Raw genomic sequence first — 17969 nt, 5'->3', positions numbered from 1 at the left:
AAACCTGTAATTAAATACTTTGCTACAATTATATAAAATTCAATAAATGTAATACTTACAAACAGCTTGAAATTAGCATGCATTCATGGAGAACTATTTTAATATGTCCAGTATCTAATCTTTAAATTTAATTCAATTAAATATAATTACATTTTACAAGTTTAAAAATGCCAAAAATTTGCCAAAATGTCATTTTCTTGGGCTTGACCCCAACCAATACATTTTAACTTCCACTTTCTTACATCAAAATAAATCCTTAATTGCTACACATAAACTTACCACAGAGAGTGAAAGTCATTTATGACAGTGATTTTACCTATGTAGTTAATTTTAGATTGGTTAAACTGATGATGTTACAAAAGACCCAGTTACAACGTCTTCTTAAAAAAAAAGACACAAAATGGATGTCCATATTCTCAAACTGCAACATTTAAATCGCAGAAATGTCAATATTTGTAGAGGTTTAGTGTCAGTGTCATTTTTTTTCTTCAGACAACCCAACCCCATTTTATTTTAAACATTTCAATTAAAAATGGCACACATTTTGGAAACATTTTATTTAAAGATAAAATAAAATAGGAAACATATACATAAAATATAGGCTAACAAATCTAAAAACAGATAGTGTGTGAGTTCAGTCACTTTTAAAACTGTTTGAAAAAGTAGGTCTATACAGGTGAAACTCGAAAAATTAGAATATCGTGCAAAAGTTCATTAATTCCAGTAATTCAACTTAAAAGGTGAAACTAATATATTATATAGACTCATTACAAGCAAAGTAAGATATTTCAAGCCTTTATTTGATATAATTTTGATGATTATGGCTTACAGCTTATGAAAACCCCAAATTTAGAATCTCAGAAAATTAGAATATTACATGAAATCAATAAAAAAAGATTTTAAATACAGAAATGTCGGCCCTCTGAAAAGTATAATCATGCATATGTACTCAGTACTTGGTTTGGGCCCTTTTGCATTGATTACTGCCTCAATGCGGCGTGGCATGGATGCTATCAGCCTGTGGCACTGCTGAGGTGTTATGGAAGACCAAGATGCTTCAATAGCGGCCTTCAGCTCTTCTGCATTGTTTGGTCTCATGTCTCTCATCTTTCTCTTGGCAATGCCCCATAGATTCTCTATGGGGTTCAGGTCAAGCGAGTTTGCTGGCCAATCAAGCACAGTAATACCATGGTCATTGAACCAGGTTTTGGTACTTTTGGCAGTGTGGGCAGGTGCCAAGTCCTGCTGGAAAATGAAGTCAGCATCTCCATAAAGCTTGTCTGCTGAAGGAAGCATGAAGTGCTCTAAAATGTCCCGGTAGACGGCTGCGTTGACTCTGGACTTAATAAAGCACAGTGGACCAACACCAGCCGATGACATGGCTCCCCAAACCAACACAGACTGTGGAAACTTCACACTGGACTTCAAGCATCTTTGATTGTGTGCCTCTCCTCTCTTTCTCCAGACTCTGGGACCTTGGTTTCCAAATGAGATGCAAAATTTGCTCTCATCAGAAAAGAGGACTTTGGACCACTGAGCAACAGACCAGTTCTTTTTTTCTTTAGCCCAGGTTTGACATTTGAAGCCCATGTCCAGGACCCGTCTGTGTGTGGTGGCTCTTGATGCAGTAACTCCAGCCTCAGTCCACTCCTTGTGAAGCTCCCCCACACATTTGAATGGCCTTTTCCTGACAATCCTCTCCAGGCTACGTTCATCCCTGCTGCTTGTGCACCTTTTTCTTCCACACTTTTCCCTTCCACTTAACTTTCTATTAATGTGCTTTGATACAGCACTTTGAGAATATCCAAATTCTTTTGCAATTACCTTTTGAGGCTTTCCCTCCTTGTGGAGGGTGTCAATGATGGTTTTCTGCACAACTGTCAGGTCAGCAGTCTTCCCCATGATTGTGAATTCAACTGAACCAGACTGAGAGACCATTTAAAGGCTAAGGAACCCTTTGCAGGTGTTTAGCTGATTAGAGTGTGACACTTCGAGCCTACAATACTGAAACTTTTCACAATATTCTAATTTTCTGAGATTCTGAATTTGGGGTTTTCATAAGCTGTAAGCCATAATCATCAAAATTATATCAAATAAAGGCTTGAAATATCTTTTCTTGTAATGAGTCTATATAATATATTAGTTTCACCTTTTAAGTTGAATTACTGAAATTAATGAACTTTTGCACGATATTCTAATTTTTCGAGTTTCACCTGTATGTTGTCCCATTTTATGCAATGTTTGAGTGTCCATTAGCAGTAAAATAAAAAGTAGTGTTACAAACCTCCGTGTCCGTTTAGCAATGATATAGTTGTTTTTTTATACATGTAGATGAAAATCTTGTGTGGGTTTTACATATCAAATTATACAAGAAAACCTGCTGATTCAAATTATACTAGTTCTTTTTCTTAACATCCATTAACTTTATTGCAAATCAAATTCTAAGCCAGATGTGAAATTAATACTTTCTTCCCTCAAAATAGTTTTTTTGTTTATCCCATAAGTCTTCTTTATATGCAGAGACAACTGAAACTAAGCCACTCATAGGTTAACTTTCACAAAAACTGAAAACACTGTCCCTGTGGCGCTATAAAAATCCTGTTTGTTTTGAGAGACCCACTTAGACCAGCCCCAACAACATAACTCAACCAATGCCATGAGTTAGGGGCAGGACTATTTGACAGTTTGAACAACTGATGACAAGGGGCGTATTCATAAAGCTGTTTTGAAAACATTGTTAATTTTTGCAATTCCGTTCGGTGGCGCTAATGTCACAAATGATACACTCACTGAGTACTTTATTAGGAACACCTGTACACCTACTTATTCATGTGATTATCTAATCAGCCAATTGTGTGGCAGCAGTACAATGCATAAAAGCATGCAGATACAGCTCAGGAGCTTCAGCTAATGTTCACATCAACCATCAGAATGGGGAAAAATGTGATCTTAGTGATTTCGTCATGATTGTTGGTACAAGATGGGCTGGTTTGAGTATTTCTGTAACTGCTGATCCCCTGGGATTTTAAGTTTACTACTTTTTTTTACTCACAATGGTGCCAAATACAAAAAAAAATAATAAATCCAAAATGTAAATCCAGTGAGCAGCAGTTCTGTGGGCGGAAACGCCTTGTTGATGAGAGAGGTCAATGGAGAATGGCCAGACTGATTTGAGCTGACAGAAAGGCTACGGTAACTGAGATAAATACTCCGTACAATTGTAGTGAGCAGAATAGCATCTCAGAATGTTCAACACGTCGAACCTTAAGGTGGGGATGGTCTACAACAGGAGAAGACCATGTCGAGCACTTTATTAGGACCATAGTGTTCCTAATAAAGTGCACAGTGAGTGTATACTTCAGCTTTAAAATACTAATAAACTTGCAGTACAACTTCTAATGTAACCTTAGGAGAAAGGAGGTCATATTTTAAAGTGATTTAACCCCAGTAGCTAATTTCAAATGGGTTACATTGGTGTACAACAGACCTAGTTACAACACCCCTCATACTCATTGTAAAAATGACACATTGGATGTCAGTGGTCTTATTCTCTCTTTAATGGCATCAGATATTGATGACAGCATTTTAATACAGCAAAACTGTTCTAGACAGACATGATACATCTAAGAGGGCATCATAAAAGTTACAAGGTCAGTACCATAAATATAAATACAAAATCAATATCAATTCAAATATATGTGAGCATAATTCTCTTAAATAATGTTTTATAAACATAAAATAATGTATCAAAAAAGTGATATGCACACAATAAAATAATTACCCGAAACAAATAATAATAATAATAATAATAATAATAATAAAAGTCAAAGAGTGTGCACATACAGTAAGTGTAACAATCATATTTCACAGTCGATCTGACGGGTGCCAGTTGATGTCGATACAGCATACAGGTGCTTGGTATATGTAACTAATGCATGTCTGTGGAAAAATCTCACTTAATGTGTTGATATTTCATTAACAAATGCACTTATAACACGTATTGTACAAAACAACATCCATTAGAGCCAGTATGCTCAAGAATATTGTTTCTGGAACCTCTGTCATACCTCTAACTATAAAAGGTCTGGGAGTCATTGCTGCAAGCAGAATAGTGATTATCTCACTTTGCCTTAATCATTTTCTCTTTTGGTCCATGACAGAAACTTGTCAGTAGCCTATATATTTTGCTTGAAGAGAGGCAATGGGGCATAGTTTTCCTATTAGACAACCTTAGTGTTCAAGATACTGAGAGGATTTAACTGTGCATGATTAGTTAGGATAAATGTTTACAACTGATCAAAACACACAACCATTACAATGAAATAATGGCACAATTTATTTCCCTGCAATTCCTCCTCTGGTTTAAGGATGGAACAGGTAATCCCTTAAGTCATGCCACATGTGTTGAGACCCAGCAAAATGGAGGACCAGGAGAAAAATAAAATAAACCTAAACATTGAACAAAACATGAGCATCACACAAAAGGGATATACAGACAGGAACAATCATGTAAAAACTCTTATGAGGGATTGATAACTGTAATGCTGCAGTAGAGCATGCTTACTAAAACCCAACTGAATGCTATGGAAGGCCAAAAGTGTGAAATAGAGCATATATTACTAAACCGTTCATTATGCACAGTAGAGTGCCAAGATTATGACATATAGTTTCAATTAATTAAACCCTCTACTGTGCACTACGGAGGGCCAAGATGATAAATTACAGCATGCCTGCATGTAGTACATATGTTGTATTAAGAGATATTGAGCTTATGAAAGACAGCTAATCAGATACAGTCTGTCATAAAGTGTGTGACATTTCATACAACCCACTAACAGTGTTTCACTACTGATTTATCAGTTTTTTTTCAGTCAAAATTTTCACTTCAAATATAAATGTATAATAACTATCAGAGCAAATTGAAAAGTAGTTTGCGTTCAGCAGATTTCACAGTTTTACTGTAGCTGAGGTTGAAGAGGATGTGAATAACCGCTTCAGGTTTTTCACTTAGAGGTCTTGAATTTCTACTGTATAGGACTTTTCAGCTATCAAGATTAGTGATCTTACTGCATTACATTTAACCATGGGTCGTTTCATCAAGTCTCCACTTTTCCAAAAGTGCCATTAGGAGGTCGGTAATGTCTAGGAAAGGCCTTCAGCTGCAAACAGTTAAAGGCATACTTGCGACATCCAACGTTCTTCATGGTATTCTCACGGCGGCAACCCTCACTGGAAGGGGAAAGGGGTGTGGTTGAGTATGGAAAAGCACATGGGGAAAACAAACAGAAAACAACATGAAGCTGCGTTTTGAAACCACAAGCAAAAATTAGCCAAGCCACAAAAAATGCCAGCACATATTTCAGCAGTGTCATGAGAATGAGTAAAAAAAAAAAAAACAGCATACACATAACAATACACAAACAAACCAAACAACACAAATACGGTCTACTCAAGTTGAACATGACAGTGACCTCTCAACTGAAACACCTACCATCTAGGGAAAACGAACGATCAATTATCGATGTATAAATATATTTATATAATTAATTTACAATGGCCCCAAAAAGTATTTGGACACTTAAGTCTCATGACAAAATGTCTGAATGTCACTGCATTAGATACACATTTTCAAACCAAACGGTATGAGATCTTTTCTTAGAACTAACATTACTTTTCTGAACACTGTTTGCCATGACTTTTAAGCAACTAGTCTCAAGGTAATTTTAATAAGATGTATGAAGTCACACAAGTGTCCTGTTCACACTTTACAATAAGGTTCCATTTGTTAACATTATTTAACACGAACTAACAATGAACAATACTTTCTCATCATTTATTAATCTTGGTTAATGTTAATTTCAACACATAGTAATACATTTTTTAAATCAAAAGTTATAAATGTTAACATTAGCTAATGAACTAACATTAACTGATAATGAACAATTGTATTTTGATTAACATTAACAAAGAAAATAAATGCTGTAAAAATATATTGTACATTATTAGCTCAGGATACCTAATGCATTAACTAATGTTAATGAATAGAACCTTTTTGTAAAATGTTACCAGTGTCCTAGAAGAGTAACCACAGTTCATTACATTAACTACATGTTTCACAAATGGAAAGTATCAAAATCTTTCATTTGATAAATTATATTTATTGTTTTTTAACCTGAAACCTAACATACTTGTTTTTGTGAAATGTTTATCTTGAAAATGTGCTTGTGCTGTACATTTTCAAATAAATGCCATTGGTTTGATATTTTGTCATACAGTGCAATGCACAGATATTCATACATTCTGTGCACATTAAGTGTCCAAATACTTTTTGGGGCTACCTTATATGGTAAATAAGTTTCCATGATAACAATTACATTTGATTATGCCAACTCCATAGCATTGCACGTGTACCTATCCTATTAAAATTGCCTTAAATTACATTTTAATGTCTTCAAATTTGTATTCATAAATTGTTGGTAAGTTTTATAAAATGTACTTACTCAAACATTTTAATATTCAAATCTGAAAAATACATTAACTCATTAAAATGTCATTAACAAGCTGAGAACAAACTATTGGATTTGTAGGGAGTCTCAATTGCTTATCACCTCTAACTAGACTTTCGTCAGAGGTGACGTCACATTTAATTTGACATGAATGAAAACTAATTTTCACATCCGACAACACAGGAGCTTTGTGTCATCCTGGTGCTGTCACTCTGTGTGATCGCTCTTTATGTGTTCAGGTGCAAAATGAGGTAGAGCTAAGAAATCTATAAGAGGCCAATGCTAAGATCTGAGTAATAGGTTATACTATTCAAATATTGTTGACAAAAAATATTTAAATTACTGAAATAATATCTAAAAATGTTGATACGTTATAAGTGGAAGCATAAAAACGAAAACCAACAAAAAGCCGAAAAATCAAAACAAACAGCTGCTTTCATGAACCTTCAAGCAAACCTTGCCAGTCCACAACACATACTCCATATATCTATGATCTTCATTTTAACACACAGTTTCCAAAACATATTCACCAATACAGGCCACACCAATTATCAAACCTTCACAACGTACAAACTCAGAGCTAACCTTAAATTCTATTCTTTAAACTTACTCAGGACATTCAGTCAAAACCAAGGCATTAGCTTATATCTTATAAGACTAACCTATACAGTATGAGACTTCAATCTCAGAACAGTCACCCATTTTTCAACTCTAAAAACAGCATCCAAAATGACATTTTGCAAACAAAGAGAAAAAGTCTGGAAGTAATCTCTGACGCTATTAAGTAAACTGACTTACTTCCATTATCTGATCCGCGAAGATAAAATAGAATTACAAAGCCACGTCCGCAACATCAATGTAAATAAACCCCTTCAGCTCCACTGAAAAACTGAATATGATTCCTCAAAGGGAAATATTTTGGGAAAGTCTTTAGTGGGTCAGATGAAATATAGTCTGTAGCTTGGCAAAATATTTGTATTATTATTATTATTATTATTATTATTATTTTTTAAATATAAAGCTCTTGTTATGGGCAGCTCTTAAGAGCATGTAAGCTGAAAGTGGTTCTGACATGTATGTATTCAGTATATGTAAAATAATAATCATAATAATAAAAGATGCACAGTAGAATAAAGTAATTTCCATTTCTGATAGTAAATATTTACATATAAATGTAAAGGTAAGAATTCTGAAGCTTTGCAGCCTGAAAACTATGACTATATGACCATAAAACAAATTGGTTAATATACACTCACCTAAAGGATTATTAGGAACACCTGTTCAATTTCTCATTAATGCAATTATCTAATCAACCAATCACATGGCAGTTGCTTCAATGCATTTAGGGGTGTGGTCCTGGTCAAGACAATCTCCTGAACTCCAAACTGAATGTCAGAATGGGAAAGAAAGGTGATTTAAGCAATTCTGAGCCTGGCATGGTTGTTGGTGCCAGACGGGCCGGTCAGAGTATTTCACAATCTGCTCAGTTACTGGTATTTTCACGCACAACCATTTCCTAGGGTTTACAAAGAATGGTGTGAAAAGGGAAAAACATCCAGTATGCGGCAGTCCTGTGGGCGAAAATGCCTTGTTGATGCTAGAGGTCAGAGGAGAATGGGCCGACTGATTCAAGCTGATAGAAGAGCAACTTTGCCTGAAATAACCACTCGTTACAACCGAGGTATGCAGCAAAGCATTTGTGAAGCCAAACACGCACAACCTTGAGGCGGATGGACTACAACAGCAGAAGAGCCCACCGGGTACCACTCATCTCCACTACAAATAGGAAAAAGAGGCTACAATTTGCAAGAGCTCACCAAAATTGGACAGTTGAAGACTGGAAAAATGTTGCCTGGTCTGATGAGTCTCGATTTCTGTTGAGACATTCAGATGGTAGAGTCAGAATTTGGCGTAAACAGAATGAGAACATGGATCCATCATGCCTTGTTACCACTGTGCAGGCTGGTGGTGGTGGTGGTGGTGGTGTAATGGTGTGGGGGATGTTTTCTTGGCACACTTTAGGCCCCTTAGTGCCAATTGGGCATCGTTTAAATGCCACGGCCTACCTGAGCATTGTTTCTGACCATGTCCATCCCTTTATGGCCACCATGTACCCTTCCTCTGATGGCTACTTCCAGCAGGATAATGCACCATGTCACAAAGCTCGAATCATTTCAAATTGGTTTCTTGAACATGACAATGAGTTCACTGTACTAAAATGGCCCCCACAGTCACCAGATCTCAACCCAATAGAGCATCTTTGGGATGTGGTGGAACGGGAGCTTCGTGCCCTGGATGTGCATCCCACAAATCTCCATCAACTGCAAGATGCTATCCTATCAATATGGGCCAACATTTCTAAAGAATGCTTTCAGCACCTTGTTGAATCAATGCCACGTAGAATTAAGGCAGTTCTGAAGGCGAAAGGGGGTCAAACACAATATTAGTATGGCGTTCCTAATAATCCTTTAGGTGAGTGTATATTTGGCAAAAGCAGATACATTCCATTCATCAGTCCTGCATAAGTTACTTGAAGCAACACATTGATGCTCTGGCCTCCTAAACAGATACATCTTAAAGGAATGGTCTATATTCAATACAAGTACAAAATCGACAAAATCTGAGGCATGCTGTGGAGTACCACAGACAACACTTTGGGACGTTTCTCAATTTGTGTGGACAAACTTGCATTGACAGTAATACACTTACTTTACTGCTTAAACAGCCCAATGATACAAACTACATGCCTTTCCTAATTTTTTGTAACTTTTTTTTTAGTTAAAGTATGTGCTCCAATGAGATCCTAAAGGAAATTGCAGACAATAAAGTAACTTGCTTACAATTGTGGGGATAAGGTAATTACAAACCATTAATAATTGCTCTTTTATATATACAAATTAAATCCAATATGCTTTTCTACCTCGCCTCTAAGACTTCCAATGCATTACTATAAATGCCAATTTTAGTTAAGAGGGACAAAAATTATTGTCTGTAGTAATCATGTCACAGATGCTATCAACAGAACCCAGAACATTGCTTTAATTGCACAAAACACAGAAAAATCTGAATATTTAAATCAAATAAATCTATTGCCATTCATCTCCTGTAAACTGACAGTCACTGATAATGTTTTTATAGCAAACATAATCATGATAAAATGTAGTTTTAACTCAACTGCATATTTAGATTTCCCTGACTGAATTTATAATCTTAGATGGCCATATTTAATTGTCTGCAAACTGGTTAGTGCAAACCAATCAAGGAAAAAGAGCAGAATGCTTTATGCTAAACATGGGAAGACATGGACACAATTAACAGCCTAAAGTGCAGTAAACCATTAAAGCAAGAGCTATGATAGTTAGGCTAGGCCTTAGCTTTGCGTTTACATAGAAACACACGGAAGACGTAAAAGATCAATAACAATAACTACTGGAATTCCATGAAATGGTTACAGAAACAATGTCTCGACATACTGCATGGACCACCAGTACATTATATGCATGTGCTTAAAAAATAGTTATTTAACACAAATAAATCAGTTTGATATTATAAGATTATTTAAGTCTTAAATATATAGGAATATCTATTTTCAGTATACCCTCTAAATAATTCAAAATATTTGTAATATGTACAATTCCTTGACATTTCACTTCATGTCAAACATGATTACATAGCTAATGAGAAAGGTAAGGCAGAAGGCAACATCAAGACCTTTAGACTGGCTGTTAAGCGAGAAGAGCTAAAGGAAGCATTCTGCTATCAGCCGGATAGAAATCAGCATCGTCTGCAGTCTGCACACAGCTTATCACCACAGAGGAGTGAGTGGAGAAAGGGACAGAGAAAGGAAGTGCCGTGATAGCTGGAGCAAGGAAAAGAGAGACTGGCCCCCTTAACACCTGTTACTGGAGCACAATCGAATAGCAAGGTGGAAAAGCACCCAACACACATTGGGATTGGATTGTGATGTGATCACTGAAACCACATTCAGAAAATATTCAGATATGTGCAAATATATAAGCAGCTTGAGAGTGCAGGGTGACCGAATCAACTGCATCATTCAGAGCACGAGGACATGTAATTGAGCTTCAAGGGGATTAAAGATGGTAAGATTTTTTGTGAAAAAGGAGTTATATTTTAGTAAATTTTTCACTCAAAATAGAAACTGCTGCATTAATCAATACCACTTTGAAAACATTTATGGGATTTGTACTTCTGGAAGCAGACTGTTGGGTTCTATTCCACTGGACTACACTTGGACAAATCTCATATTTTTGCAGGGTGCTTCAAATCTTTATTTCCTACCCTTTTCTTCACTTCTAATCCCAATTAGCATCCTTTATTGTGGGAATGTTTCTACCAGATACCTTATGATGAAAATTACAGGTCTGAATTATCCACTGTTTTTTACATTTTGAAAAAAACTGTATGGTTAACACAACCTCAGATGTAAAATGTAAGTGGTGTTTTCCATTTTGTAATGCCAGGTGTAAAGCGGGCCATAAAGATTGGAAAAAGGGGATCTTGGGCTCAGCTGCAGCGGAGTTTGGCCAGCAGGTAGGCTATGCTGAGGAACACCCAGACGATGAGAAGGTTTGGGCTCAGGGCTAGAAGGGGCAGAGAGTACAGGAGACTGGGGTCCAGCCTGAAATCACGTACTGGCAATAAGCCGCTCAGGTTCTTCTGAGTTACCCCCTCCCTGGTCCCAATGCTGCAGTGAGGGGCAGGGACAAAGCAGAGGAGCAGGGGCCAAACATAATGGGGCGACATTAGATGGCCATAGAAGTGGTTCCAACATTAATTAAGTTGTTGAATTGATAAAAGTAATTATGGAATGTCAGTTGACAATTCAATAAAAGTATTAAAGTGGAGATGTGATGGTGTGAGTACAAAAATGACGTTGAATCCATCCGTCAGAAATGGTTCCAAAACAAACAGACGTTCAGTAGACAGAAAAGGGAAAAACCAAAAAACATTAAAAAGACAATATGACATTGGGCAAAAAAATACAATAGAGACACAGAGAAAAGGAGAGAGAATAAAAAAAAGAGAAAATTAAGAATGATGTTCTACATCTTTGCCATTTATAGTAAAAGTAGAGAGATGGGTTCTACATGTTGGACAGAAGAGGGAGTAAGTAGAAGGGCTGCTGCCAGCACTGGGCCATGCAATGCAAGTGTGCTGTGTCCTCCCACCATGCAATGAACCAACAGAGCCACATCTAAACAGCCATATCGAACAAGCTGAAAACATAACAACAGTGTCTCCGCTCATCCACTGGAAAGAGTTAGAAAGAAAGGCAGCAGGGTCTAAATCCATCTGTTTTACACTCAAACTTGTGAATAAAGTTACAGAAAAAGAAAGGCTAAAAGTGTTTTTGCTGCCAAGGAGTGAGTCCATGAAAGGATCTTATCAGGCATAGACAGACTACTGGCTTTCATTATATTACAATGTAGTGTCAGATCATGAACAGTGCATGAAGCATATCTAAGACTTTCTCTCAACAACAGCAACAAAACCATCCAGAGCTCATCTTGCCTCTTTAATTGGCTTCCATCACACAGAGGACATATAAAATACATGCCTTTCTCTACAAAGAAAGTTCAGGTCTGTCCTCAGATCAGGCGACAAGAGAGGGCAGGAGGGAGTTTGGGGACGAAACAATGTTGCAGTGCATCTGGCAAGCATACAGCCAAACAAATAAACAAAAAAAAAACATTAGTTTGAAGTCTTTATTTGTGGTTGGTACTCTCATAGAGCGTGGAGACAGAGGGTTAACTGTGGAAAGAACAAACACACTGTGCCCCAAAATATATACACATTAGGCCAAAAAAGCCACAAAGCAATAAATACAAGCAAATGTTACTGCCAACACCAAAAAGCCACAAGCAATTAGAGATGGAAGAGGTGCATGGGAAAGAAAGTAAGAAAAAAAAGACGAAAGAAAAGAAAAAGAAAGAAAGACAGTATGAGAGAAAGAGAGGTGGACAAAAATTCCCAAGGCATGCAGTGCTTGTGAATTTTAGTTCAGGCAGTTGTTCAGGTGTTTTACCTGCGCATACAGTCAAGGGCCTGTGTGAAGACCTGTGGGGCCATGCCGTGCTCGTGCTGTAGGATCAGACACTGCTCCAGAGTCACTGACATGGCAGTACGGTCCTTCGCACTTTTACAGCTGGTGAAACGTACTCCGTTAAGTCGCCGACAAATCTGAGGATAGAGGTGGTACACAATGTGGATAACAACAGCTATACACTACTTAAAATCTTTGGGTAAACTACTCCTTTAATCCTGTTGTAATCTACAGTACATGCACGTGCTCTTTGAAATGGATCTAGAAGCACTAATAAAATGTTCATAGATGGCAACTCTGATGGCATTGTGCTGCACTACAAGAAATCACACTCATGGATATGTGGACAGACAACTAATCAGTGCAGCTGGCAGCTGCTTCAGCTGCAAGATTTTCGGTGAAGGTAACCTAAAGAAATCTAACAATATTCAAACAGTTGAATGCTTGGATGAAGAGTCTTTAGGTAAATCTGATCCATTTACAGTAGTTTCTACACCTCCAAAACTTAAGGCACACATGATAGATACTGTATATTGGATAAAAAAAAATCAAACCAAGTGGTACTTATTTAGAAGAAAGAGCACAAACACAATTTTAAAGCAAAATATTTTCTTTAGGTTTTGACACTTGTAACGCCTAAGACTAGTACTATGGAACTTCATAGTCTTCAACCACATCACTCTGCTATAACACCTACTGTATGTATGTGAACTGTGAGGGTAACTAATGTCATACAAATAATAAAAAAAACAGACAAGTTGTAATTACAAAAATAGCTCAGAAATGTGAAGTTAATTGTTTCCAGATGACACTTGTTTTGATATAACACATTTTAGTTCACCCAAAAATGGAAATTCTACCATCCCAGATGTGTTTGACTTTTCTTCTGCTGAACCCAAACAAAGATTTTTAGAAGGTGTAATATGTAAGTGGTCAATGGTGACCAAACCTTTCAAGCTCCAAAAATCACATAAATGCAGCAAAATTAATCTATATGACTCCAGTATTTAATTCTATGTCTTCAAAAGCAATATAATAGGTGTGGGTGAGAAACAGATCAATATTTAAGTCCTTTTTTTACTACAAATTTCCACTTTCACATAATTTAATATTCTGAAAGTTTAAGTAAAAGTGGAGATTTATAGTAAAAAAGGATTGAAATATGAATCTGCTCCCAACCCAAAGTGATTCCATCACTTCAGAAGACATTGATTAAACCACTGTCTATAGAGTGAGACAGTCTATGAGTCATATAGATTCCTTTTATGCTGCCTTTATGTGATTTTTGTAGCTTCAAAAGGTTTGGCCACCATTCACTTGCATTGAAAGAACCTACAGAGCTGAAATATTCTTTTAAAAATCTTTGTTTGTGTTTATCAGAAGAAAGTCATACACATCTGGGATGCCATGAAAGTGTGTAAATAATAAGAGAATTTTCATTTGTGGGTGAACTATCCCTTTAATTGTCAAAATATTTTGAAGCCACTGAGTCGCATTAGGGGGGAGAACTGTTACCTCTGCAGCCTGCCACAAGATGTCTACATTTTTATTTTTCCTAGCATGAACATTCTGACCAAGGAACCGCAACAGCTCTGGAAGACACGTCTGACTACGCGAGCGAGGAAGACCTGAGAGGAAGAAAGAGAGAAAATGCACCAGGGTGACATGTAATTCAAACCATGCAATAATTTCATTTTTGTTATAAAGAGAAACGTAGAGCATGACTTACAGTCCTCTGGTAAAACTTCCTTGAATTGCTGGTAGTACGAACTAAGTCGTGCCAGACTCTCCACATTGATGAGTTCCTGAAGAGACGTGTCTCCAAACCTTCAACAGAAACATTTTAGTTTCACTTTAAATAAACAAATAGTCAAAATTTTATAAGACAAAAAAAAATTATAATTTCATAAATAAGCAAACTACACAAAGAAAATGGTGTAGAGGGCACATTTATGACCAATAGTTATAATAGGGTCTATAATATACTTTAGTATAACACCAATAGTTATTATATTTAGGGCCGTTATTACATGTAGGACAACAAGTTATTACATGTAGGGTCTTTATTACATTTACGACCAAAAGTTATTACATGTAGGGTCTTTATTACATTTAGGACCAAAAGTGATTACATTTAGGGCTTTTTTATATTTACGAGCAACGGTTATTACATTTAGGGCCTTTTTTTTTAACACGTAGGACGAAATTATATTACATTTGTGCCCTCTACAAATAATGAAAAGTGTGTAACACTAATACATTTTATATACTGTATGAGTGTAAGTCAAACTGAAAGTGTTTTTTATCTGCACATGACATCAGATATGACTATAAACATTATAAAATAATGTTATGTAATCATCTGTTTATAATCAGGACTCACTTCTCAGCAAGTGTTTGCTGCTCGTTGATGCCCACGTTAAACAGCACCGGCTGTACTCGCAGCAGCATGCCACTCTGAATCTCCCTTGGCAACGCGTCAAACATGCTACCCGGGAGCGGGATGCGAACGTTAAACCCATCACGATTCCCCGTGATCACCGGCAGCATGTCGGGGGAAGAGGCAGATACAGCCTGTGTCACTTTGAAAGTCACGTTCCGAAGATCCATTATTCCTACACTCATGTCCTCTAACATGGCTAACTCCTCTCCTGCGCGCACACACACACACACACACACACACACACACACACCAGTTCAAAACCATGTGATTCAAAATAGAATACCACATTTCACTCATACAGAGATAATGAATCTGCATTGTGTCCAGAATTGGAATTACTTTGAATAACAAAGCTTCAATATGGTGAATTGGTTGTGTATCTGGGCTAAAAGCACGTGCATGCAGTTGTTTGCATGTGTGAGTGAGTGTCTTTTTACCGTAAGTACTTAATAGACACTCAAACTGAGCGAGCAGACCAATGGTGTAAAGCTGCCTTAGGAAGCCATCGTCACGGAGGCAGTTTCTTAGTTTGATGATGAAACCACAAATAAGTGCCGTGAGCTTAAGAGAGGAAGAAAGACAAATTTGAAAAAGGAGACAGAATGGGCTTAATGGACACGTTAGTATTTTAATAAATGATTTCTACATGTTATCTTCAAGGAAAAGTTCACCCAAAAATGACAATTCTGTCATACCTTACTCAACCTCATGTTGTTCTAAACCCATATGTAGCGACCATTAACCTTCTTGTCACTCAGGTGTTTGTAGGGATATCTGACGTGTGGCTCCAAAACAAACGCACTTCAGTCCAGTACTACATTTACATTCTTTATTGGGTTTCAGCTCGGCTGCTCAAACAGATTGCCATCACCAGTTAGCATGTCCTCTCTTGTTCTTGACACGGTCAAAAATTGTTTGCTTCCCTCATTCATTACACCTGGTGTCTCTTAATCATTGGCTACCTTTATACCAAATGAAACCCATACTCCACCCAGTGTTCACCAGTGAAACTACAACAGACATTAAGTGAGCATAATGGCTCTTACACACCGGCCCCTAATTGTACATGACAGGTAGACATTACAATTCAATACAATATTTATGCAAAGAGCCATTAAAGTCCAAAGCGACACTGGATAACATTGTATTTAAACAATCTTCTGTTTGTTAGATAAGGGCCCTGCAGCAATTGATCATTAAGCGATGTACCTTTGAAAGCAGCTCCACAGTCAAATACCACTCTTAACGTTCCTTTCTTGGGGTAATAGACCCCGTGGTAAGGGATATACCAAACCTTCCCTTTGTCCTGTTTCAACTGATGCAATGTACTCTTTCAGCATAACCTTCATTGATGACCTCATCCAAGAAAGTATTATATTCCTGATGAAACGTCTTATTTCTGTCCAATTTCCTCTTTAATCCCATAATTCGCTGTTTAGCCACACAAAGGTTATTTGGTAACATGGGATTTTCCATTTTGAATGGAAGATTCAATTTGTAGTATCCATCCTGAAGCTTAATTGACCCATTTACCTTTTCCATAAATGCATGATCTTCTCTTGACATTTCTTTGGTTTCAGAAGCGATCTCATTAAAGTCGTGGTTAAACTGTTTATTGAGCATCTCCTCCAGCTTGTCAACAGAAATCCTATTAACAGTAACATCCGGACATTCACTTGTGTTTCCAGTGTCCTTTCTTCCTTGGAGAGGTCCATTCACAACCCATCCCAGTAGGGTTCTAACTGCATAGGGTCCTTCTCCATCACTGTTTTTAACCTCCCAGGGCTCTATTACCTTGGAAGCATTTGCTCCAATTAACAAATCCACATCAGCAGGAATTTGAGGGATCTTAACACCTTTCAGGTACGGCCATCTATGCAAATCCCTTCAGTGACAATGTTGTCTTTGGACACAGGCATTTTCTCCTGAGTGAAGACTTCGGAAGACTGTAAAAAATGTCATCATAAAGGCTAGACACTTCCAATCCAGTCAAAATAGAACTACTAACAGATCTTTGATTGCCCATTGTTTTCAAAAGAAAATTAGTCTTCTTTCCTTTTAATTTCAAACGATGCATTAAGTGTTCTGAACAAAATGTAGCAGAACTACCAGGATCAAGGAACGCATATGTTTGAATTACCTTTTGTCCTTTACAGGATTTGACTTGAACTGGTACAATTGATAATGCACATTCTCCATCACCGGCCCCTGTTTGACCATACGCTTGAAGAGCACTTTGGTCACAGGCATTACTTAGTGATGGAAGATTCTGTCCTTGAGTGTACGCTCTCTCCTTTTGTTGAATATGCAGAATGCTGGGATGCCTTTGGCCACATACTGTGCAAGTCAAACGCTTATCGCAGTCTCTGCTCATGTGTCCAACACGAAGACAGCCAAAGCAAATACCCTTTTCCTTTAGAAAGTTCAGCTTTTCATTGTGCATCTTGTTCTGCATTTGTGTACACTGCTCCAATAGGTGATCACGTTTGCAATACAAACATAAAACTTGGGAATTTGATCTGAAATCAGACACACAACACTGACTTGATTTGTTGTTAGTAACAACCGTTGTTGCAAAGCTGTTTCTAATTGTATTCCTAGGTTGAGGTTTCTGCTGCACAGTTTGAGTATTCTGGATATCACCAAAAAATGGATCAGATAACATTTTGACTTGACGTTCAACAAATGTTACAATATCCCTGAACTGTGCTCTTCGAGTGTGCTTTTCCAATAGTTCACAAGCAACAGTTCTCCAAGTTTCCCTTAATTTATAAGGCAGCTTCATGATGACTGTTTTCAAATTACTTGGCATCTCCAGCTCCTTCATATACTCAATTTCTTCCATTGCATTACAGCATCCACGCAAAAAGAGAGCATAACTCTGCAATGAACTTACATCCTCTGCTTTTACTGAAGGCCATCCAAGTACTTTCTCTATATATGCAGCAGCGAT

At 37.2% G+C, this 17969-nt stretch overlaps 1 protein-coding gene across 8 annotated transcripts in view; it reads right to left on the bottom strand.

The window, feature by feature from the left end:
* Positions 1-3542: 3542 nt before the first annotated feature.
* LOC127646374 (inositol polyphosphate-4-phosphatase type I A-like) overlaps positions 3543-17969 on the bottom strand; it is a 110168-nt gene continuing 95741 nt past the window's right edge. For all 8 annotated transcript variants that reach the window (XM_052129945.1, XM_052129948.1, XM_052129950.1 and 5 more), the window contains 6 exons: positions 15454-15577; positions 14957-15224; positions 14303-14400; positions 14089-14201; positions 12556-12710; positions 3543-5229 (listed from right to left, as the gene is read on the bottom strand). In XM_052129945.1, the coding sequence (XP_051985905.1) occupies positions 5097-5229; positions 12556-12710; positions 14089-14201; positions 14303-14400; positions 14957-15224; positions 15454-15577 (891 nt within the window). In that variant the 3' untranslated portion in view covers positions 3543-5096. The remainder of the gene's footprint in view (positions 5230-12555; positions 12711-14088; positions 14202-14302; positions 14401-14956; positions 15225-15453; positions 15578-17969) is intronic.

Source organism: Xyrauchen texanus, chromosome 7, assembly GCF_025860055.1.
Source record: "Xyrauchen texanus isolate HMW12.3.18 chromosome 7, RBS_HiC_50CHRs, whole genome shotgun sequence".
Taxonomy (NCBI): domain Eukaryota; kingdom Metazoa; phylum Chordata; class Actinopteri; order Cypriniformes; family Catostomidae; genus Xyrauchen; species Xyrauchen texanus.
Note: the sequence above shows the minus strand (reverse complement) of the source record. Positions and strands in the feature narration are given on the sequence as shown.